At 43.7% G+C, this 25,043-nt stretch overlaps 1 protein-coding gene across 2 annotated transcripts in view; it reads right to left on the reverse strand.

Annotated features, from left to right (window-relative positions):
- The window catches only part of CANX (calnexin), a 32,306-nt gene that overhangs the window by 2,748 nt on the left and 4,515 nt on the right, over positions 1–25,043 (reverse strand). For both annotated transcript variants that reach the window (XM_050794182.1, XM_050794183.1), the window contains 13 exons: positions 21,986–22,159; positions 21,502–21,575; positions 20,618–20,676; positions 19,114–19,255; positions 18,587–18,668; positions 17,598–17,790; positions 11,457–11,646; positions 8,103–8,216; positions 7,323–7,479; positions 4,570–4,785; positions 3,805–3,924; positions 2,829–2,955; positions 1,449–1,528 (listed from right to left, as the gene is read on the reverse strand). In XM_050794182.1, coding sequence (XP_050650139.1) covers positions 1,449–1,528; positions 2,829–2,955; positions 3,805–3,924; positions 4,570–4,785; positions 7,323–7,479; positions 8,103–8,216; positions 11,457–11,646; positions 17,598–17,790; positions 18,587–18,668; positions 19,114–19,255; positions 20,618–20,676; positions 21,502–21,575; positions 21,986–22,156 — 1,725 coding nt within the window. In that variant the 5' untranslated portion in view covers positions 22,157–22,159. The remainder of the gene's footprint in view (positions 1–1,448; positions 1,529–2,828; positions 2,956–3,804; positions 3,925–4,569; positions 4,786–7,322; positions 7,480–8,102; positions 8,217–11,456; positions 11,647–17,597; positions 17,791–18,586; positions 18,669–19,113; positions 19,256–20,617; positions 20,677–21,501; positions 21,576–21,985; positions 22,160–25,043) is intronic.

Consider the following 25,043-nt stretch of genomic DNA (forward strand, 5'->3'; position numbering starts at 1 on the left):
GCTGCTCTTTGTACTCTATCACAAGTTGCTAAGATTGTAAATTACCCTATGAAAATATTCCTTTTTTTTTTTAAATGCGCCAGCAACTTTTTAACATGTGAGGGAGTTTGGGGGAAACATGGTCTCTACTTTTAAGAACTGCATTCTAGTTAAGACAGAACATATCCATTGAAAATATACAAAAGATACAGATAGCAATGACCTTTATTAATAGGAAGGCAGAATTGTAGCTGGAAGTAAAACCTGAGAAGAGCTTTCCAGGAGAGACCAGACTGAGACACAGAGGTGCTGGGGGAAGGACTTTAGTGGGCAATGGTACAATGACTGTTCCCTTTCTCTCATACTCTATATATCTATCCAATCCACCACAAAACCAAGATCCAGAACCCCAACTAGTTCTCATACCCTCTGTTCCTCTCCTGTCACCCTTTTTGGGGCCACCATATCTTTCCTAGATGATTACAGGAACCTCCTAACTGGTCTCCCTGATTCTCACTGGCATATAGGAAACACAGCAGATAGTCATCATCCTGTGACAACTGTGTCCAGTAGCCTGTGATGGTTGCCTGCTTCACTAGGAGGGAAAGCCAAGTCCACACAACAGCCTGTCTAACCCGGAGCCTTCTCCACCCTTCTTTTCTCCACCCTTCTCTTCTCCACTCTGTCTGTCCACTCACCATACTGGCTTTGTAGACCACTTTAGGCTCTCAATACTGGCTGTTCTCTCTGCCTGGAATGCTCTTCCCACTTACATCCCCATGGAAAAGTTCTCTATCTCTTTCAAGTCTTTGGTCCAGTGTCATCTTTCGAGTAAGGTTTTTAACATGGTGACCCGCCCTACCTCTAGCACTTTTAATACTTTTTCTTGTTTTAATTTTTCATAGTTTCTCACTTCCTAATATGCTGTGTTGTTTACTTCCTTACAATGTTTACTGCTCACTGCCTGTTTCCCCCAAGTAGAATATCAGCTCCCTAAAGGCAGGGTATCTTTGTCTGTCTTATTCACTGACAATGCCTGCAACAAAATGGGCACTCAACACACATCAGGTAAATGAATGAATGAACCAATCTATGGATAACGGGGACAAAAAGTTTAGAACACAGTGATTTGTATAAGAAATACTTTTCAGGGCACTGTGAGGAGAGGCAAATAGACTGTTAATGACCCGAAGTTTCCTTCTTAGCAAGCATTTTATTATCCCCCTACAACCTTCTGCTTATTCCAGAAAATCATTTTCAGCTAAAAAGATACTTTGGAGAGGCAGATGTAGCTTCAGATTATCAAACAAAACACTGACCGGTATCACAAAGAATTCCACTTCAACAAAATTGGTTTTAACAGAATTTTTACTGCCATAAGCCACTGTAAACTACCCTATTAAAATATTCCCTTTAAATAAATGTACCTTAAACTTGGAAAAACAGAATGTGTGACCCCTTTCCTTTACCTCTGCTTTAGGTTTTCTGTCTTCCTCCTCTTGACTGACAGTGCCACCATCTTCTTCAGCATCACTTTTCTGTTTCTCTTCTGAGACAAAAGTTAAACAACTGAGCAAAACCTGACTATTTTTGGTGATTACACATTAGCATTAGAACAAATCTCTAGATCTACAACACTTTTTTTTTTCTTGAGACGGAGTTTCGCTCTGTCAACCCAGGCTGGAGTGCAGTGGCGCGATCTCAGCTCACTGCAACCTCTGCCTCCAGGTTCAAGCGGTTCTCCTGCCTCAGCCTCCCAAGGAGCTGGGGCTACAGGCACCCGCCACCACGCCCGGCTAAATTTTTGTATTTTTAGAAGAGTCGGGGTTTTACCGTGTTAGCCAGGATGGTTTTGATCTCCTGACCTCATGATCCACTCGCCTCAGCCTCCCAAAGTACTGGAATTACAGGTGTGAACCACCGTGCCTGGTCAACAATTTTTTTTTTAAGAGACAGGATCTCGACGGGTGTGGTGGCTCACGTCTGTAATCCCAACACTTTGGGAGGCCCAGGTGGGAGAATCGCTTGAATCCGGGAGGCAAAGGCTGCAGTGAACCAAGATCACACCACTGCACTCCAGCCTAGGCAACAGGGCCAGACCACATCAAATAAATAAATAAATAATAAATCAGCTGGGCATGTGGTCCCAGCTACTTGGGGACGGGGGAGGCTGAGGTAGGAGGATCACTTGAGCCTATAAGTTCGAGGCTGTGGTGAACTGTGATTGTGCCATTGCATTCCAACCTGAGTGACAGAGTGGGACCATGTCTTAAAAAATAAAAACAGAGGCTGGCCGCAGTGGCTCACGTCTGTAATCCTGGCACTTTGGGAGGCCGAGGTGGGTGGATCATGAGGTCAGGAGATCGAGACCATCCTGGATAATGCGGCGAAACACTGTCTTTACTAAAAATACAAAAAAGTTAGCCAGGCATAGTGGCGGGCGCCTGTAGTCCCAGCTACTCGGGAGGCTGAGGCAGGAGAATGGTGTCAACCCAGGAGGCGGAGCGTGCAGTGAGCCGAGATCGCACCACTGCACTCCAGCCTGGGCAACAGAGCGAGACTTCATCTCAAAATAAATAAATACATACATACATACAAAATAAACATAAAAAAGAGAGAGAGAGGACCTCACTCTGTTGCTCAGCTGGAGTACAGTGGCACTATCCTGGCTGACTACAGCCTTAAACTCCTGGGCTCAAGCGATTTTCCTGCTGCAACCTCCCAAAGTGCTAGGATTACAGGCTTGAGCCACCATGCCTGGCTAAAAACAATCTTTAACTTGACTGTAAAGGTTTAACGACATCGTAGGGTCTTGGCTTAAAGCAGATTTTCTGGACTCTATTTCTTACCAAGTTTCTCTTCTCCTTCCTCCTCCTCATCTCCCTTGTCCTTTTCCTCTTCCTTCTCTTCTTCCTCTTCCTTCACATCCGGCTGAGGTGCATCAGTTTTCTTATACTCCATAGCACTGGTCTGTTTCTGAAATGTTCCCCAAAGTACAATTTTGTTTACATGTTCAGGTATTATGTTATATAATTCCTGAATGCCTACAGGCAAAGTTCTGTTCCAGGCTGTATACAGGGATAGATATATAGAAACGAATAAGATGTAATTCCTACCCTGAAGAGCATGTGTGCGCATGCGTGTTTCAAGGTAGAATAAAAACAAAAGGGCCAGACAGGAAAATACGGGTCAAAAAAGGTGACTGCGGCACAGATACAAAGAATAGTGTCAGAGGATAAGGCTGGAAAAGGAACTTGGGATCCAGTTACAAAGTGCTATGAATGCCAGATGAAGCATAATCCTCATTTAGTAGAAGTAGAGGGCCAAAATAAGACTTCCTTTTTTTATGATAGCACATGCAAAAAAGGCTAGACAAGAAAAACTAACAATAAGGCTGTGGTACCCCAACATACTGTTTTCAGAGTGGGGAAGGTGAAGGCAAAATGGATAATGAGGAATCAAAGACTGAATTTCAAATAATAGAAATAGGTATGCCAGCAGGAAAAGCTGATTATTGGCCAAGTGACTAGTTTTATATTGAACTTTATTGTTTTTTTTTTAGAAAGCTGCTGCCGAACATTATGGAGAGTAATAGATTAGGATAAATAATAAAAGCAACCAAGGGGCTATAAATCCTGTTCCCATCTGGGCAGAATAAATGGCCACTGAGGAACAGTAAGTAAGGTTTCTGAAGTCATCACCAAACACGGCTCAGTCATTACTGAGCCACTACAAAGAAAACCTCAGGCAACATTTCTTAGTTATTTTTAATAATCACCAGAGTGATGTCTCTAAAAGTGATTCTAAAAAAACCAAACTTCCTACCTTTCCAGAACAGCAGAAGAGGATAACCAGGAACACGGGCAGGGCTACAGTTAGAATATAGACCACCCACAGCCACGGGCGCTCTTCAGCTGCCTCGATCATCTGCCCCACAACGCCTGGCTGGAAAACAAGACAGGACTGGCTGAAAGTTCCGGCTTTTGACACCAAACATAGACCGCGTTGTTTTTCCACAGCTTAGTTATGGCACGGCACTACACAGGACCTTCTTTTTCAGAGAAAATGTTCATTAAATGTAAAAAAGAAATTAGAGAAAGCCTCCATCCTCTTGCTCTCCTTATAATCAAGGTGATTTCACTCTCACAGGTGCAAAAGCTGGCTTCTACATCACCTGCAAAAGGCTCCCCAACCTCAGGGTCCAGTTTATTTCTTATCTCAGTATCCCTGGCTCTCCAATTCTTAGGTTGGCCACATGACCAGTTGTTTGAAAATTCTGTATGTAGTGTAAACCGAGATTCAACATATAAGAGTGCATTAAAATATAGCCTAAATGACAAATTTTGATATACCCAGATTAAAAAAAAAAAAAAAAACCCTGAACAAAACACAAATAGACTCTAAAGCCACTACATTAGACTAATGAAATCATGCCCCAAACCCAATGTTGTGTCTTCTACCGGCATATATATGGTTGTACTTTTTATGCCAATATTGCCAAATGAAGAAAAAGATAAACCTTAACACAGACTTTCACAAAATAACAGCTCCTTACAATAACATACAAATGCACCAGCAGCAAACACGAACCTCAGCAGCCCCATCAGCAGCTTTCTTCAGGCCCCATCCATCATTGGCCCAATCATCGACTACTCTTCGATCAGCACAAATGATAAAGTTGTCAAAAAAAATGTCAGAGGTCATGGACCACAGCTCCAAACCAACAGCACTAAAGGGAGTCATTCTGAAAGGCTCCAGGTCTTCAAAGAAATCTGGATTTGGTATTTTCCTGGGTTTCCAGATTCCCTAGAAAAAAATGTTTTAGAAAATGATTTCAGATAATGATCAACAAAAGTTTGTGGTGAATCTACTGTAAGAGAAATTTTGCATGAACAATGGAGAGAAATGCCAACTTCATGAAACTTGAAATAAGCAACAGGAAAATAAATAATAAATGCTACCGATTATTTTACACACTCTGCCTCTAAGATTGCAGGACTCCAACTACTTCCAATTTCTACTATCACCCATGACCTTGGTCCAAACCAGTCCCTCAAGTTCCTGGCCCATTCAACAGCCTCCACTCTTATCAGCTGCTAATGAGAATGGGAGTGTAAGTCAGTACATACTTCTTCAGTGGTGATTTAAAATAAAACATACATGATCATCAACCAGCTATTCACTTCTAGATAACTACCTAGAGAAATACTTACAACATACACCCACATATGTACAAGGATTATTACAGCAGCAGTGACTCTGAAAGCAAAAGTGACAATCCACCTAAATGGCCACCAACAGGAGAACAACTAAAGGGCAACTTCTTTTTCACTGCAACCTCTGCCTCCTGTGTTCAAGTGATCCTTGTGCCTCAGCCTCGTGACTGAGCAGCTGGGACTACAGGTGTGTGCCACCATACCCAGCCAATGTTTGTGCTTTTAGTAGAGATGGTGTTGGCCAGGCTGGTGTCGAACTCCTGACCTCAGGTGATCCACCCACCTCGGACTCTCAAGTGCTGGGATTACTGGCATTGAGCCACTACGCCCGGCCTAAAGGGCAACTTTTTTAAAGTAAAATTTTTATTTTATCTTATTGCTTGACTACACAATTAAAAATACATTCACAGGCCGGGCGCGGTGGCTCAAGCCTGTAATCCCAGCACTTTGGGAGGCCGAGACGGGTGGATCACGAGGTCAGGAGATCGAGACCATCCTGGCTAACACAATGAAACCCCGTCTCCACTAAAAATACAAAAAAATTAGCCGGGCGTGGTGGCGGCGCCTGTAGTCCCAGCTACTCGGGAGGCTGAGGCAGGAGAATGGTGGGAACCCGGGAGGCGGAGCTTGCAGTGAGCCGAGATCGCGCCACTGCACTCCAGCCTGGGCGACAGAGCGAGACTCCGCCTCAAAAAAAAAAAAAAAAAAAAAAATACATTCACATAACATCTTTAAAGACTATGAGGAAAAAAAAATTTACAAACAGAAAAACATGTATTACTATATGTATATGTACATAACTATGCAAAGATCCTGCTGCAACGTTTTCACAGTATCAGAGCAGCTTCCCCGTTTCTGTATATCTATGTACGTATATTAGCATATGTATATAGACAAAGTAGAAATTAATGATTATAAATAATTTTAATTGCCACTCTTTGTAGAGATTATAAATAATTTTACTTGGCTAGAAAGATAAAAGGAACAAAGGTCTGAGGGTGTACATTTCTGCATGAGGCCCAAAGCTTCACAACCTTACTACTTGTATCCTTACCATCTCCCCTTTGGGCCTCAATCTCTTTATAGTTGCAAGCATTGAGGCCAAGCAGTGAGCTGACTTGTAGTCAAGATGCCGACTCATACCACAGTCCTCTACCCACCACGTCACAGACCGTCCAGACTCAGCTGTGGATCTTATGGCTGAAGCAACCCTGGCACCCAAGAGCAGGGTACCCAAATCAACTGTTTTCCATTTTTCTTTTCCTTCTGTTTTTAAATATAGTTACAGAGGAATTATGAAAGTTATACTTGGCTGGGCACGGTGGCTCCCGCCTGTAATCCCAGGACTTTGAAGGGCCGAGGCAGGTGGATCACCTGAGGTCGGGAGTTCAAGACCAGCCTGGCCAGCATGGCGAAACCCTGTCTTGACTGAAAATACAAAAAATTAGCCAGGTGAGGTGGTGCACGCCTGTGCTCCCAGCTACTCAGGAGGCTGAGGCAGGAGAATCGCTTGAACCCAAGGTGGAGGTGGCAGTGTGCCGAGATTGCACCATTGCACTCTAGCCTGGGCGCTAGAGTGAGACTCAGTCTCAAAGAAAAGGAAGTTGACCGGGTACGGTGGCTCATGCCTGTAATCTCAGCATTTTAGGAGGCTGAGGTGGGGGATCGCGAGGTCAGGAGTTTGAGACCAGCCTGGCCAACATGGTGAAACCCCGTCTCTACTAAAAATACAAAAATTAGCTAGGCGTGGTGGCAGGCGCCTGGAATCTCAGCTACTAGGGAGTCTGAGGCAAGAGAACTGCTTGAAACTGGAAAGCAGAGGTTACAGTGAGCCGAGATCACGCCACTGCCCTCCAGCCTGGGTAGAAGAGCGAAATTCCGTCTCAAAAAAAAAGAAAAAAAAAAAGTTACATAAAGTTATTCACTCCAGTTTCTAGGTTTATCTTTGCAACACCTCACCCAATAAGCTCTCTTTCAACTTAGGATGTCTACCTTCTGCTTTTAATTCAATAGCTTGAATATAATGAACAACCATAATGACCAACCTGGCAGCCTGACTCTAGATAAAACTTCTATCTGAATACAAACAGATCAATGAAAGCAACTCAACCATCAAGAGGCACAAACCTGGTAACTGGGATTGTCGATCATAGGAGGCTTCCATTTGCCTTTATAATTGGGGTTGTCAATCATAGGTCGCTGCCAGACACCACATCCAGGGGCTGACTCGCATTTAGGGTTGGCAATCTGAGGAGCCTCCCATTCTCCATCCATGTCTTCATCCCTATGGAGGTACAAACAACAAATTATAAACAGGTTCTGTGATGCAGGACTGTGAACAGCTGGCTGGCCCAGGGCTGTCAAGATCCTGCTGAAATGTTTTCACAGTATCAGACCAGCTTCTCCTGTTTCTGTTTTTCCAGTAATAACAGTTTTTTCAGGAAAAATATATTTTTTAAAAAAGAAGAAAATATAATTAAAATTGTCAAATTCTACCCTGAAATTGGGGAACTTGGCTATATTTAAGTATTAAGTTTGACTTCCATAAAAACAGGTAACTTATGCTGGGTGTGGTGGCTCACGCCTGTAATCCCAGCACTTTGGGAGGCCAAGGCAGGCAGATCACTTGAGGTCAGGACTTTTTAAGATCAGCCTGGCCAACATGGTTAAAGCCCGCCTCTACTAAAAATACAAAAAATACAAAAATTTGCCAGGTGTGGTGACACACACCTGTAATCCCAGCTACTCGCAAGGCTGATACAGGAGAATCGCTTGAACCCAGGAGATGAAGGTTGCAATGAGCTGAAACTGCCACTGAACTCCAGCCTGGGAGATAGAGTGAGACTCCATCTCAAAAAAACAAACAAAACAACCTACGTAATTAAAAAAGTTAACTGAAGTTCTTACCAATCCTCAGGTTTCTCTGCGTCTGGATCAGGTACATACTCGGGCTCATCATCTAACCAGCCTTCAGGTTTTGTGGCCTCTTCATCTGGAACCTTAGCAGGGGCATCTTCATCCCTTAAACATAAAAGAAAAATTATGCCAATGCTGGTCACAGTACAGTACCACTTTGTGGATCAGAACAGAGTATTCTAAAAATATTTTGGTTTTAATCGCAAAATTTTAAATTCTTCTTCTTAGAAAATTCTTGTAAATCATGTCTGCTAAGGGTCTGTAAAATAACTCTTTACAACTCAATAATATGAAGACAACCCAATTTAAAAATAGGCAAATGATTTTAATAGACATTTCTCCAAAGAAGACATACGAATGTATAAATATACAATACAAACATATAATAAGCATATGAAAAGATGCTTAACATCATTAGCCATCAGGGAAATGCAAATCAAAACCACGATACCACTTAGTACCAAGATGGCTATAATAAAAAAGACTCATGAAAACAAATGTTGGAGAGAATGTAGAGAAACTGAAACCCTCATACACTGCTGTTGGGAAAGTAAAATGGTACCGCTGACTTGGAAAACAGTTTGGCAGTTTCTCAAAAAGTTAAATAGTTACCACATGACCCAGCAATTCCACTTTTAGGTACATCTACCCAAGAGAAATGAAAATATATATCTATAGCAAGGCAGAGTAGCTCATGCCTGTAATCTCAGCACTTTGGGAGGCCAAGGCAGGAGGATCACTTGAGGCCACACCAACCTGGGCAACAAGGTGAAACACAGTCTCTAGTAAAAAAATACACAAGGCCAGGTGTGGTGGCTCACACCCGTAATCCCAGCACTTTGGGAGGCCAAGGCGGGCGGATCACCTGAGGACAGGAGTTCGAGACCAGCCTGAACAATATGATGAAACCCTGTCTCTACTAAAAAACACAAAAATTAGGTCAGGTGCAGTGGCTCATGCCTGTAATCCCAGCACTTTGGGAGGCCAAGGTGGGCAGATCACCTGAGGTCCAGAGTTTGAGACCAGCCTGACCAACATGGAGAAACCCCATCTCTACTAAAAATACAAAACTAGCCAGGTGTGGTGGCACATGCCTGTAATCCCAGCTACTCAGGAGGCTGAGGCAGGAGAATCACTGGAAACTGGGAGGCAGAGGTTGCGGTGAGCTGAGATCGCACCATTGCACTCCAGCCTGGGCAACAAGAGCGAAACTCCATCTCAAAACAAAAAAGAAAAAACATACATAGCCAGGCACGGTGGCACATGCCTGTAATCCCAGCCCTCTGGGAGGCTGAGGCTGGTAGATCACTTGAAATCAGAATTTTGAGACCAGTCTGGCCAACATGGTGAAATCCCATCTTTACTAAAAATACAAGTATTTTTTGTAGTGGTGCCCGCTTGTCGTCCCAGTTACTTGGAGGCTGAGGCATGAGCACAGTGGTGCACGCTTTTAGTCCCAGCTACTTGGGAGGCTGAGGCACGAGAATCGTTTGAACCCGGGAGGCAGAGGTTGCAGTGAGCCGAGATCGTGCCACTCCACTACAGCCTGTTTGGGCGACAAAACGAGACTCTGTCTCAACAAACAAACAAAAAACCCACAAAAATTAGCCAGGTGTGCATACCGACAGTCCCAGCTACTTGGGAAGCTAAGGCGGGAGATGATCGCTTGACCCGATGAGGTGGAGGTTGCAGTGAGCCGTGACCTTACCACTGCACTCCCACCTGGGCAACACAAAGAGACCATGTCTAAAGAAAAGAGGTCAGGCGTGGTGGCTCACGCCTGTAACCCAGCACTTTGGGAGGCTGAGGCGGGAGGATCACCTGAGGTCTGGAGTTCGAGACCAGCCTGGCCAACATGGTAAAACCCCGTCTCTACTAAAAATACAAAAATTAGCTGGGCGTGGTGGCACGCACTTGTGATCCCAGCCATTTGGGAAGCTGAGGCGGGAGAATCACTTGAACTTGGGAGACAGAGGTTGCAGTGAGCCATGATCACGCCACTGTACTCCAGCCTGGGCAACAGAGCCAGACTCCATCTCAAAAAAAAAAAAAAAAAAAAAGGGCCAGGCGCGGTGGCTCAAGCCTGTAATCCCAGCACTTTGGGAGGCCGAGACGGGCAGATCACGAGGTCAGGAGATCGAGACCATCCTGGCTAACACGGTGAAACCCCGTCTCTACTAAAAAAAATACAAAAAAGTAGTCGGGCGAGGTGGCGGGCGCCTGTAGTCCCAGCTACTTGGGAGGCTGAGGCAGGAGAATGGCGTAAACCCGGGAGGCGGAGCTTGCAGTGAGCTGAGATCCGGCCACTGCACTCCAGCCTGGGCGACAGAGTGAGACTCCATCTCAAAAAAAAAAAAAAAAGCAAGAAAAGAAAAAACATATTTATATAAAAACCAGTACATGAACATTCATAGCAGCATCATTCATAATCACAGACAAAAAGGAGCAAACAACCTAAATGTCCACCAAGGCAGGATAAATAAAATGTAGCATTATCAAACCAGTAGAATTTATTCAATCATAAAAAGGAATGCAGTACTGATACATGCTTCAACACAGATACACCTGGAAAACACTGTGCTAAATGAAAGCAACTGGACAGAGAAAGCCACATACTGTATGATTCCATTTATATGAAATGTACAAAGTGGACAACTGCAGAGAGGCAGAAAGTAGGTTAGTGGTTGCCGGGAGCTGCGGGGAGGAAACAGGGAGTGACTGCTTAATGGGTACAGGGGTCTTCTTAGGTGATAAAGCTAGTTAAGGTATATAATACTGAACAAGGCTAAGTCCAAATCTCATATGCACCAAATATACAAATAAACTTGGCATTTATACTAGTACATTATAAAAGTTCAGTTATATGTATCTTACCTTTCAAGGAGGAAAAAGATCATCTAGAATTTAATTGCTGGGCATAGGAAGATACTTTTACAAAGGGTAAGAATTTCTTCAGTTTCTGACATTTCTGGAGTCACTGTATAGAAGCTGGAAGCTCAAAGATAGCCATATACAAGAATCCAGCCCCAGCTATCTTAATTTCTCCTCACTCTTCAATGTGCACCCTACATAAAAGGCCAAGTAATTTCTCCCTTGCATGTCAAGCTTATTGCTGCTCCTCTACCTCTGCATATGACATTCTTCAATCAGAAACACCCCTTCCCGTATTCACCAACTCCTTGACTCTCACCCCTTTCCAGCTACTCTAATAGTTTCCCTACAGATTGGACTGCATCATGGATTACTGAAATTATCAGAGCTCACTCAACCAACATTTGGCTGTTCCAGCCACACGGAATATGTGAAATGCTTCCTTATACTTGAAGACAGGTCCCCAAGACTCACCAGTCATCTGGCTTGACAGCTTCTGGATCTGGGATTTTTGGTCTTTCATCCCAATCCTCGGGCTTCCGGTCTTCTGGGTCCTCAATTTCACGTGAAGGATTTACAGGAGGAGTCATGTCATTGAGCAGATTTCCACTATTCACCACAGATTGGTCAACTAGTATTTCAAAACTATTGTCTGGATTCAAGACTGAAAAAAACATTAAATGGAATTAAAAGTACTTAATTTCCCAAGCTCCCTTTACCATAATACAAAAGATCATGACTTCTAACATGAAGCAGCAGAACAGAAGTATGACCTGAGGCTTTGGAGTAAGAACAATGCCTGGTTCTTGGGGTCTTGGGCAAGTTAGTGCCCATTTCCTTATGCAGAAAACATGAATGCTTAGTTCCTCAGGTTTCTAAGAATTACAGCAAATGATAGTTAAAATCTTTAACACTAAAGATTTTACTTATAGACACTAAAAAAAATAATAATAAATCAAGAAACCTTAATAAACTAACACGATTATTGGGCTTACACATATATAACAGTGAGCAGACAAATTAGTGGACTTATAACTACTTCCCAGTACAAAAGGTCCATTTCTTTATTTCTAATAGAGCTGGTATTATTACCACGTCACTGAAATTACACAAACCTCTAATTTATTAAAACGCATGTCCACTCATGGTTCTCCTTTTTAACTCCCATGGAGAATGAAAAAACAAGTTTAAATCCATAAAAGCTTTTTTTATAATTTAATTTTATTTTTTTTGAGACAAAGAGTCTCGCTCTGTCTCCCAGGCTGGAGTGCAGTGGTGTGATCTTGGCTCACTGCAACTCCTGCCTCCCAGGTTCAAGTGATTCTCCTGCCTCAGCCTCCGGAGTAGCTGGAACTACAGATGGCCCCATGCCACCATGCCCAGCTAATTTTTTGTATTTTAAGTAGAGATGGAGTTTTGCCATGTTGCCCAGGCTGGTCAATCCGCCTAACCTCAGCCTCCCAAACTGTTAAGATTATAGGGGTGAGCCACCATGCCCAGCCACATGGGCCCCATAAAAGCATCTTAAGTGTGACGTATATTAAAGGCCAGATTCCACACCTAGATATCTAACACGTGGGTGATTGAGTTATAGCACATCTTGACAAGAAATCCTATGCTGCTGTATCAGTGATAATGAAAACGAATATTTTTGTGAGGAAGAACTTCACACTCTTTTGTTGTTAAGAAAGTCAGGGCTGGGTGTGGTGGCTCATGCCTGTAATCCCAGCACTTTGGGAGGCTAAGGCAGGTGGATCACTTGAGGCCATGAGTTCGAGACCAGCCTGGCCAACATAGTGAAACCCTGTCTCCACTGAAAATACAAAAACTAGGTGGGCACGTTGGTGCACACCTGTAAACCCAGCTACTTGGGAGGCTAAGGCACGAGTATCGCTTGAACCTGGGAGGTGGAGATTGCAGTGTTTCTGTCTCAAAAAAAAAAAAAATTAGGGTCAGGCGTGGTGGTTCATGCCTGTTATCTCAGCACTTTGGGAGGCTGAGGCGGACAGATCATGAGGTCAGGAGATCAAGACCATCCTGGCTAACATGGTGAAACCCCGTCTCCACTAAAAATACAAAAAATTAGCTGGGCGCGGTGGCGGGCACCAGTAATCCCAGCTACTCGGGAGGCTGAGGCAGGAGAATGGCGTGAACCCGGGAGGCGGAGCTTGCAGTGAGCGAAGATCATACCACTGCACTCCAGCCTGGGAGACAGAGTGAGACTCTGTCTCAAAAAAAAAAAAAAAGTTAGATACAGCACGTAAAGTTGTATATATGTACATACACATATGGACAAATATATATCACAATGTTGATGTTTAAGATAATTTTAAGTGACCTCTTCGTGTATGTTTTTTGTTTTTTTGAGACGGAGTCTCGCTCTGTCGCCCAGGCTGGAGTGCAGTGGTGCGATCTCGGCTCACAAGCTTCGCCTCCTGAGTTCACGCCATTCTTCTGCCTCAGCCTCCCGAGTAGCTGGGACTACAGGCACCCGCCAATGCACCCAGCTAATTTTTTGTATTTTTAGGAGAGATGGGGTTTCACGGTGGTCTCAATCTCCTGACCTCATGATCCGCCCGCCTCGGCCTCCCAAAGTGCTGGCATTACAGGCATGTGCCACTGCACCCAGCCCATTGTGTTATGTTTTTACTGACATATCATACTTGTACATATTTTTGGGGTACGTGTGATATTTTGGCAGGTGCATATAACGTGTAATGACCAAATCACAGTAATTGGATGGGCCTGGTGGCTCATGCCTATAATACCAGCACTCTGGGAGGCTGAGGCAGACGGATCATTTGAGGTTGGGAGTCTGAGACCAGGCTTACCAAAACGGTGAAACCTCAACTCTACTAAACATACAAAAAAATTAGCCAGGCATGGTGGCGCACGCCTGTAGTCCCAACTACTCGGGAGGCAGAGGCAGGAGAATCGCTTGAACCCAGGAGGCGGAAGTTGCAGTGAGCTGAGATCAGGCCACTGCACTCCAGCCTGGGCAACAGAGCAAGACTCCCATCTCAAAAAACAAACAAACAAACAAAAAACCAAATCACAGTAATTGAAATATCTGTAACCTTAAACATTTACCTTTTCTTTCTTTTTATTTTATAGAGACAGAGTCTCACTCTGTCACTGAAGCTGGAGTGCAGTGGCCCAATCACAGCTCACTGCAATCTCGAAATCCTGAACTCAAGGGATCCTTCCACACCACAGCCTCCCAAACATCTGGGACTACAGGTACATGCCACCAAGCCTGAATAATTGTTTTTTTGTAGGAACAGGGTCTTACTATGCTGCCCAGGCTAGTCTAGAACGCCTGGCCTCAAGTGATCCTCCCACCTCAGCCTCCCAAAAGCGCAGGGATTATAGGCTTGAACCACTGCACCTGACTCCATTTACTTTTTCTTTGTATTGGGAACATTACAATTCTCTTCCAGCTATTCTGAAATATACCATAAATTGTTCTAACTATAATTTCCCTAATGTACTATCAAATATTAGAATTTATTCCTTCTACCTCATTGTATTTCTGTACCAATTAACCAACTTGTCTTCAACCCTCTCCCTTGCTTGAAGTGTTTTCTTCTTGCTTATTTATGGCTTCTCAATTTCTATACCTTAAATATGTATTACTTTTGGAAATAACAAAAAAAGGTTAGGCCGGGCACAGTGGCTCACACCTGTAATCCTAGCACTTTGGGAGGTCGAGGTGGGCGGATCAACTGAGATCAAGAGTTCAAGACCAGCCTGGCCAACGACGTGAAACCCTGAAACCCTGTCTACTAAAAATACAAAAATGAGTTGGGCATGATGGTGTGTGCCTGTAATCGCAGCTACCAGGGAGGCTGAGATGAGAGAATCGCTGGAACCCAGGAGGCAGAGGCTGCAGTGAGCCAAGATGGCGTCACTGCACTACAGCCTGGGCAACAAAGCAAGACTCTGTCACAAAAAAAAAAAAAAGAAAAAAGGTTATTATATTCTAGGCTGGGTACAGTCACTCACACCTGTAATCCCAGCACTTTCGGGGGCTGAGGCGGGCAGATCACTTGAGGTCAGGAGTCCAAGACCAGCCTGGCCAACATGGTGAAACCCGGTCTCTACTAAAAATAGAAAAATTAGCTGGGCATAGTGGCACAAGCTTGTAATCCCAGCTACTCAGGAGGCTGAGGCATGAGAATCACTGGAACCTGGGAGGCAGAGGTTGCAGTAGGCCAAGATCACGCCACCGCGCTCCAGCCTGGGTGACAGAGCAACACTCCGCCTCAAAAAAATTAAAAAGGTAGTCTGGGTGCAGTGGCTCATGCCTGTAACCCAGCACTTTGGGAGGCTGAGGCGGGCGATCACCTGAGGTCAGGAGTTTGAGACCAGCCTGACTAACATGGAGAAAACCCATCTCTACTAAAAAAAAATAAATAATTAGCCAGGCGTGGTGGCACATGCCTGTAATCCCAGCCACTTGGGAGACTGAGTCAAGAGAATCGCTTGAACACAAGAGGCAGAGGTTGTGGTGAGCCGAGATCACGCAATTGCACTCCAGCCTGGGCAACAAGAGTGAAACTCTATCTCAAAAAAAAAAAAAAAAAAGAAAGGAAAAAAGGTTATTATATTCTTCAGAAAGAGGCATGCCTATTTATGATCTCAAACTAGCAGGAAAAGCTTCAATAACCAAACCAAAATAAACCTGTATCAAAATGATTCAACTCAATTGTCAATTGTCCAGGTATTAGAGCATCCAAAGAAGTTCAACTATAAGTTACTTCTGAAAACCTGTTTTCATTGGATTTATGTATAATTATATGTATAACTTATTCTATTATTCAACATCTCTCAACACCACCACCAACAAAAAAGGAAGAAATTAGGTAGATCAGAAAAGCTCTTTATAGGATACAAAAAAAAAATACCTTGTTTTTGGGGGGTGGGTGGGGGACGGAGTCTCACTGTGTCGCCCAGGCTGGAGTGCAACGGCATGACCTTGGCTCACCACCACCTCTGCCTCCCGGGTTCAAGTGATTCTCCTGCCTCAGCCTCCCGAGTAGCTGGGATTATAGGCACCCTCCACTCCACCTGGCTAGTTTTTGTATTTTCAGTAGAAACAAGGTTTCACCATATTGGCCAGGCTGGTCTTGAATACTCTGCTCGCTTCCGTCTCCCAACGTGCTGGGATTACAGGCGTGAGCCACCATGTCCAGCAAAAAACACCAATTTTTTTTTTTTTTGAGACAGAGTCTTACTGTCGCCCAGGCTGGAGTGCGCTGTCGCAATCTCGGCTCACTGAAACCTCCATTTCCAGGGTTCAAGCCATTCTCCTGCCTCAGCCACCTGAGTAGCTGGATTATAGGCACCCTCCACCACGCCCGGCTAATTTTTGTATTTTTCATAGAGAAAGGGCTTCACCATGTCGGCCAGGCTGGTCTCAAACTCCTGACCTCAGGTGATCTGCCTACCTTGGATGCCCACAGTGCTGGGATTATAGCCATGAGCCACCGTGCCCGGCCAAAAATACCTATTCTTAAAATTATCTCGAACCTCAATTCTTGCGGAAAAGAAGTTTTTTTGTGTGTGTTTTTTTGTTTGAGACAGCATCTCTCACCCAGGCTACGGTGCTGTGGCAAGATTATGGCTCACTACGGTCTTGACTTCCTGGACTCAAGCAATCCTCCTACCTCAGCCTCCTGAGTAGCTGAAACTACAGGCACATGCTACTGTACTCATTTAATTTCTTAATATTTTGTAGAGACAAGGTCTCTCTATGTTGCCAGGCTGGTTTGAAACTCCTGGACTCAAGCAATCCATCCGACTCAGCCCCCGAAGTGTTAGGATTACAGGTGTGGGCCACCATACCTGGCCAAGAAGCTTCTTTTAATGCTGACAAATTAAGGTCATTTCCCAACTAAGATATTAAAGAGATTATTTTCTTTAGTGAAGGGTGACAGAATCTTCCTCTGCCTCCCAGGCTGGAGGGCAGTGATACGATCTCGACTCACTGCAACCTCTGCCTCCTGGGTTAATGTAATTCTGCTGCCTCAGCCTCCTGAGTAGCTAGGATTACAACAGATACTTGACACCACGCCCAGCTAATTTTGGTAGTTTTAGTAGAAACGGGGTTTTACCATGTTGGCTACGCTGGTCTCGAATGCCTGACCTCAAGTGATCCGCCCGCCTCAGCCTCCCAAAGTGCTAGTATTACAGGCATGAGCAACCATACCAGGCTGAGATTGTTCTTATTTGGAGGCTGGGGTAAGATTTACAATCTTTTTTTTTTTTGAGATGGTGTCTCACTGTTGCCTAGGCTGGAGTGCTGTGGCACAATGATCTTGGCTCCCTCCCAGGTTCAAGCAATTCTCTTGCCTCAGCCTCCCAAGTAGCTGGAGTTACAGGCGTGTGCCACCACGCCTGGCTAATATTTGTATTTTTAGCAGAGATGGAGTTTCAACAGTTTGGCCAGACTGTTCTCAAATTCCTGATCTCAGGTGATCTGCCTGTCTCAGCCTGCCGAAGTGCTGGGATTACAGGTGTGAGCCACAGTGCCCAGCCAGATATACAATCTTTAAAGTAAATGGATGATAAATATGTAATACCTTAAGCCCCCAAACTAATGGTTTTTCTTACTTAGTGTGTAAAGATGTGTTTTCTTATCAGTAAAATAAGTCTTCAGATCTGCATCTGGCCTCTTAGCATGTTTTTCTTCATAAATACCCGTTTTGGGGTTTTTGTGTCGGAAGATGAAGTGCAGTTTATAGTCCTCTCCACATTTATCTGGACCAAACATAATCGTATACGGGGTCTTGTCGTGGAACTGATCCTTCAGAAACAAAAAAGGAGTATTTGAAGTCACTGTAGTCAAAGTGTTCAAAAGCAACATTTCAAAAGTGTATGGTAATTCCTCTTATAAAATTCCAAATACATTAATGACAGTTACAGGAAAAGCTAACTACAAGTTTGTTTAGTGAAAAGGAATAACAAGCAATCATCAGTAAATTTAAAATAACATTTAAGTGCCTAAGAAAAGTAATGCACGCATCTAGACAGTTACTGCTTCCTCGTAAAACAAAGAAATAAGCTTGCTAAAACTAAAACTTACACAGAAGCAAAACCAGAAATTCAGATAAAAACAGTTGGTAACAACTTTGTAATTTACACTTCTAATAAAAAGCACGTTAGTGTCAAAGTCAATATTCCCAACTTATCAAAGAGTTAAACAGCAGGAGGAAGCCTTTATTTTCACAAGTATTACAAAATTCTTTTCTTTTGAGATGGAGTCTCACTCTGTTGCCCAGGCTAGAGTGCAGTGGTGCAATCTAGGCTCACTGCAAGCTCCACCTCCTGGGTTCACGGCATTCTCCTGCCTCAGCCTCCCGAGTGGCTGGGACTACAGGTGCCGCCACCACGCCTGGCTAATTTTTTGTATTTTTAGTAGAGACGGGGTTTCACTATGTTAGCCAGGATGGTCTCAATCTCCTGACCTCGTGACCCGCCTGCCTCGGCTTCCCAAAGTGCTGGGATTACAGGTGTGAGCCACTGCACCTGGCGCAAATTACAAAATTCTTACAAGGTAATAGTGGGTGTCCAGCTACATTCCAGAAATGGGAATTACATACCAGGTTGAGCTCTGGTGTTTTAGAAAGCAGTTTCACATAAGCACCACCACATTCTATTCCATTTTGGAAATTAACCTCGTACCTAATATCAGAGAGAAAGGCAGAAAACCGTATGGCATTTTGAAAGATCAAAACTCTCTTAATGTATTTCCTCTCTCCCTCATGTTGGTCATGTTTTATCACAGGTCAAATGTTTCCCTTTACAAAGGATTCCATCTTCTATTGTTTTTGAATAGCTATCAAATCCCACAAAAATAAATAAAATTAAATTGAACATTAATGCAGATTTCCAGTAAGTTTGTTCTGCAAAATCTACAAGTTATTTACAGTCAGGAAAATGAGTAACCAGTTTATTTCAAAGTAATTTATGAGGCAAGAAAAACTATTACAAGGTGTTTAAATTCACCCAAAAATCCCTACCACAAGTTATATAATCTCATAATTTTTTAACATAGAATAAAAGTTGTATAATGTCTTCTAAGATTACCCTTTGTAGAAAGCTTTTATCCAACAAGCATTTCACTTACTGAACAATGAGAGGCTTGGTGTCAAATAGGAAGGGCTTGTTCAGTTTAGCGGAGATGGCATGATGCTTGGCCCGAGACATCAATACAAGTCCTTTATCACCTGGAAGCTTTGATTCCTTCATTTCATCTACCTCCCACTTTCCTACAAGACAAAACAAAAAAGTTCTATTCCTTAACTCTACCTCTGAAGGTCCTACAAACACCAAAAAAAAAAAAACAAAACAAAACTCCTATTTGCATAAATATATTATACTGGGGCAGCCATGGTGGCTCACACCTGTAATCCCAGCACTTAGGGAGGCTGAGGGCAGGCGGATCACTCGAGGTCAGGACTTCAAGACCAGCCTGGCCAACATGGTGAAACCCCATTGCTAATAAAAACACAAAAATTAGCCGGGCTTGGTGATGGGCACCTGTAATCCCAGCTACTCAGTAGGCTGAGGCAGGAGAATCGCTTGAATCCAAGAAACAGAGGTTGCAGTGAGCCAAGATCGCGCCACTCTATTCCAGCAGCCTGGGCAGCAAGAGTGAGACTCCGTCTCAAGAAAGTAAATAAATAAATAAACATACTTTATTTGGCAAATATTATTAGGATATGGTTTTATAAAACTGTAGTATATTATACTGTCTTGAAATAACTTATTTCCAACATTCAGCAGCACGGGTGATTAAACAGATCTAATCCTATTAAATATAAGGCTACACATGCACCCCTGAACCTTAAATAAAATAAAAGAAAAGAAACATTAGGCAACGCACAAAGGTGGCAAAACTTTCATGGAAAAATCTTTTTTTTTTTTTTTTTTTTTTTTTGAGACGGAATCTCGCTCTGTTGTCCAGGCTGGAGTGCAATGGCTCGATCTCTGCTCACTGCAAGCTCTGCCTCCTGGGTTCACACCATTCTCCTGCCTCAGCCTCCCAAGTTGGTGGGACTACAGGCGCCCGCCAACACGCCTGGCTAATATTTTTGCATTTTTAGTAAAGACGGGGTTTCACCATGTTAGCCAGGATGGTCTCGATTTCCTGACCTCCTGATCCGCCCGCCTCGGCCTCCCAAAGTGCTGGGATTACAGGCATGAACCACCATGCCCAGCCTCTTTTTTTTTTTTTTTTGAGATGGAGTCTCTCTGTCGCCCAGGTTGGAGTGCAGTGGTGTGATCTTGGCTCACTGCAAGCTCTGCCGCCCAGGTTCACACCATTCTCCTGCCTCAGCCTCCCCAGCAGCTAGCACTACAGGCACACGCCACCACACCCGGCTTATTTTTTGTATTTTTAGTAGAGACGGGGTTTCACTGTGTCAGCCAGGATGGTCTCGATCTCCTGATCTCGTGATCCACCTGCCTTGGCTTCCCAAAGTGCTGGGATTACAGACGTGAGCCACTGCGCCCGGCCGGAAAAATCTTAAAGCTTACGATTTCCTTTTAAACTAGTCTTAGGAAATGCCATGGAGACAACATGTCAAACCTCTATCTGCTATTATATCTAAACCAAATGGAATTCTCACCATCATATTTGGCAATTTCATCATCGGTATCATCTTTCTTGGCTTTGGATAAAATCCACCTGTAAGTAACACAAATCCCAAAATCAGTCTTAAAAATGACAGTTGTCTTGCGAGGGAAAATTATGTAAATACTCATAAAAATAAGACTTATTCTGCTCTTAGCCTATTTAACCACTCTACTTCCAACCTTTAAATCTGTCACACAACTAATGATAATATATTATCTTCAACTCACAAACCTATATGAAAAAGTACCAAACCTAAGAGATAATTCCACTGATGTTTCAAGATCAAGAGAAGATTTTTTTTTCCTCAATCAAAGAACAAAATATAGGGTAGAGTGGGGGAGGAAAAGGAGTGGAAGTAAAAACCACAAATTCCAAAGGACTATTTTCCTACATGGATGTTAACACTGAAGATATTAAAGTTAGAAATTTCAAGCCAGGTGCGGTGGCTCCCGCCTGTAATCCCAACAATTTGGGAGGCTGAGGCAGGTGGATCACCTGCGATCAGGAGTTCAAGACCAGCCTGGCCAACATGTTAAAACCCCATCTCTACTAAAAAAAAAAAAAAAAAAAAAAAAAAAAAAAAAAAACACAAAAATTAGCTAGCATGGTGGCACATGCCTATACTCCCAGCTACCTCGGAGGCTGAGGCAGGAGAATCACTTGAACCCAGGAGGTGGAGGTTGTGGTGAGCTGAGATCACGCCATTGCACCCCAGCCCGGGCAAAAGAGCGAAATTCCATCTCAAAAAATAAATAAATAAAATAAAATAAAGTTAGACATTTCACTATATAAGATGCTATCCAAAAAGGAATCCACTATCCCATCTTATTTACATAATGTTTGCCTCTAAGATATATTTCTCTGGAAAACACTTACCCTGACAGAGTTCCTCTGTCAAAAGAATCAGCAAAATATACTTCCCCTGTTGGAACTGGAGCTTTGTAGGTGACCTGTGTTAAATATATAAATGAACTAAAAATTTAAATTTTCAGCAACATGCCTTTTTACCTAGAATCATTTATCCTGGTCTGCTTTCAACTGTCATAAAAATTTCATAGCTAGCCTTCAAATTCAACCCATATAATTGGCCTCTAGCAAGATATAACAAAGGCTGCCAGAGAGATCAGTAAGTATTTTAGCAAATTTTGCTTTGCCTTTGAAAATGTTCCAAATTTATCTTCACGATGTTTTTCTTTTATATTTTATTAGATATGGTATCTCCCTGTGTTGCTCTGGCTGGACTCACACTCCTGTCCTAGGCCTCCTGAGTAGTTGAGACTACATGTCTCTGCACCTGGCTATCTTCAAAATTTTATCATCTCAAGAGGTAAAAGGAATAGATTCAAACACCATTTCAAACCTTGGGAGATGAAGGAGGAGCAGTGGTATCTGGTTTTGAGTCTTCTACCTCTTCAATGACATCGTCAAGGTCATCCTCAATATCAATCACATCATCATCATGTCCATCATGAGCCTCAACAATAACAGTTCCAAGTACCAGTAACATACACAGCAACCACTTCCCTTCCATGATCTACACATAAAAAGAGCAAAATCAGTTAAATGTATTGCCACTTATCAAACTTCATAAAGACCACTACCTCTCTCTCATTTAAAATTAAAGCTTTCGGCCGGGCGCGGTGGCTCAAGCCTGTAATCCCAGCACTTTGGGAGGCCAAGATGGGCGGATCACGAGGTCAGGAGATCGAGACCATCCTGGCTAACACGGTGAAACCCCGTCTCTACTAAGAAATACAAAAAATAGCCGGGCGAGGTGGCAGCGCCTGTAGTCCCAGCTACTCGGGAGGCTGAGGCCGGAGAATGGCGTGAACCCGGGAGGCGGAGCTTGCAGTGAGCTGAGATCCGGCCACTGCACTCCAGCCTGGGCTACAGAGCGAGACTCCGTCTCAAAAAAAAAAAATAAATAAATAAAAAAAATAAAATAAAATTAAAGCTTTCAAATCACAGAGCTAAAAAGAACTTATTATTTCCTTATCTATAGATAAGGAAAGACAGCCTAGAGAGGATAAAGGGTTTCCCTAAAATCAGTTAGAAGATTCCATTTCTTTTTTTTTTTTTGAGACGGAGTCTCGCTCTGTCGCCCAGGCTGGAGTGCAGTGGCGCGATCTCGGCTCACTGCAAGCTCCGCCTCCCGGGTTCACGCCATTCTCCTGCCTCAGCCTCCCGAGTAGCTGGGACTACAGGCGCCCACAACCGCGCCCGGCTAATTTTTTGTATTTTTAGTAGAGACGGGGTTTCACCGTGGTCTCGATCTCCTGACCTTGTGATCCGCCCGCCTCGGCCTCCCAAAGTGCTGGGATTACAGGCGTGAGCCACCGCGCCCGGCAGAAGATTCCATTTCTAGAAAATTTCAAAATAAAACTGAAACATACACAACCATCCTCATATAGAGAGGATTGGTTACACAGATGTGAGGCATTCAAATACAATTTCCAACAAACTTTTGCATTTGTAAAGTGTTTTACAACAGACAAAAGCCCTTTCCTACACTAATTTACAATGGGTACCTGTTAAAACATTACAATGAAATAACAGAGATGGCTGGGCGCCGTGGCCCACACCTGTAATCCCAGCACTTTGGGAGGCCAAGGCAGGTGGATCACTAGGTCAGGAGTTCAAGACCAGCCTGGCCAACATGGCGAAACTCTGTCTCTACTAAAAATACAAAAATTAGCTGGGCGCGATGGTGGGTGCCTGTAGTCTCAGCTACTTGGGAGGTTAAGGCAGGAGAATTGCTTGAACCCAGGAGGCAGAGCCTGCAGTGAGCCAAGATCGCGCCACTATACTCTAGCCTGGGTGACAGAACAAGACTCCGTCTCAAAAAAAATAAATAAATAACACAGAAAATAATTCCTCTCACATTAAAGGTTTAATATGGATACTGTTGCTCAAATACCATCAATAGACATGTTTTCAAATTAGTGTTTTAGAACTCAACAAGAATATTAAACTAAGAACAAGCTACTTTTAAAATTCATATATTTACTTTATTTATTTATTTTGTGATGGATTCTCCCTCCGTCGCCCAGGCTGGAGTGCAGTGGCACCATCTCAGCTCACTGCAACCTCCGCCTCCCAGGTTCAAGCAATTCTCCCACCTCAGCCTCCTGAGTAGCTGGGATTACAGGCACCCGCCACCACGCCTGGCTAATTTTTGTCCTTTTAGTAGAGACGGGGTTTCGCCATGTTGGCCAGGCTGGTCTCAAACTCCTGACCTCAGGTGATCTGCCTGCCTCAGCCTCCCAAATGGCTAGGATTACAGGCGTGAGCCACTGCACCTAGACAAAACAAGCTACTTTTTTTTTTTTTTGAGATGGAGTCTTACTCTATCACCAGGCTAGAGTACATTGGCGCTATCTCGGCTCACTGCAACCTCCATCTCCTGGGTTCAAGTGATTCTCCTACCTCAGCCTCCCAAGTAGCTGGGATTACAGGTGTACAGGTGTGTGCCACCACACTCAGCTAATTTTTGTATTTTTAGTATAGACGGGTTTTCACCATGTTGGCCAGGATGGTCTCAATCTCTTGACCTCGTGATCTGCCCGCTTCGGCCTCCCAAAGTGCTAGGATTACAGGAGTGAGCCACTGTGCCTGGCCAACAAGCTACTTTTATCTCTTATTTTCTAACCACGTAAGTGACCTGTGTATTATATTAGACGTGTCTTGGGTGGTAGTGGGCTCTCTTTCCAAGGACCACAGATCTAAAGAAATAAAAACTGAGCTACACAGATGCACAAGATGATGTGGTTGGTAACAGGGAAATTTTCATTTTTGGCCCTGAGAAAGCACAGCTAAAAGGTGGGGGAGAAAACAAGTAGAAGATATACAACTAGAAATGTGCACACACACACACACAAGATGTCCTTTTCTCCTCACATCCTCTGCCCACACAGTCACCCGATCAATCCTACTCTTTCATTCTTCTCCATTACTGACATCAGGATACTTAAATGTTACCTTATATTACTATGGCCTCTAGTTTCTTCCTCCTCTTTCAAGCTATCCTACAACAAGACAGACTCATCACCCAAAAACTATCATGAGTCCATGTCTGCAAAAATGTCTAAGTCTTTAGCTAGCAATCAGCACCCTCTCCCTCCACAGCTGCTCTACGTGCCATTCCCCCAAGAATCTTCAACTCCCTCGATTAAGACCTTATTTCCCAGCCTGGCCAACATAAACACAGCCTGACCCCGTCTCTACCAAAACAAAACAAAACAAAACAAAAACCACGATCCTGTCTCTACAAAAAATCAAAAAAAGAAAACTTCACCCAGACATGGTAGCACACACACCTGTTGTCTCAGCTACTCAGGAGGCTAAAGTAGGAGAAGCTTGAGCCTGAGAGGTTGAAGCTAAAGTGAGCAGTTGGGCAGGGTGGGGTGGCTCATGCTTGT

The sequence above is a fragment of the Macaca thibetana genome, chromosome 6 (genome assembly GCF_024542745.1).
Source record: "Macaca thibetana thibetana isolate TM-01 chromosome 6, ASM2454274v1, whole genome shotgun sequence".
Classification (NCBI taxonomy): domain Eukaryota; kingdom Metazoa; phylum Chordata; class Mammalia; order Primates; family Cercopithecidae; genus Macaca; species Macaca thibetana.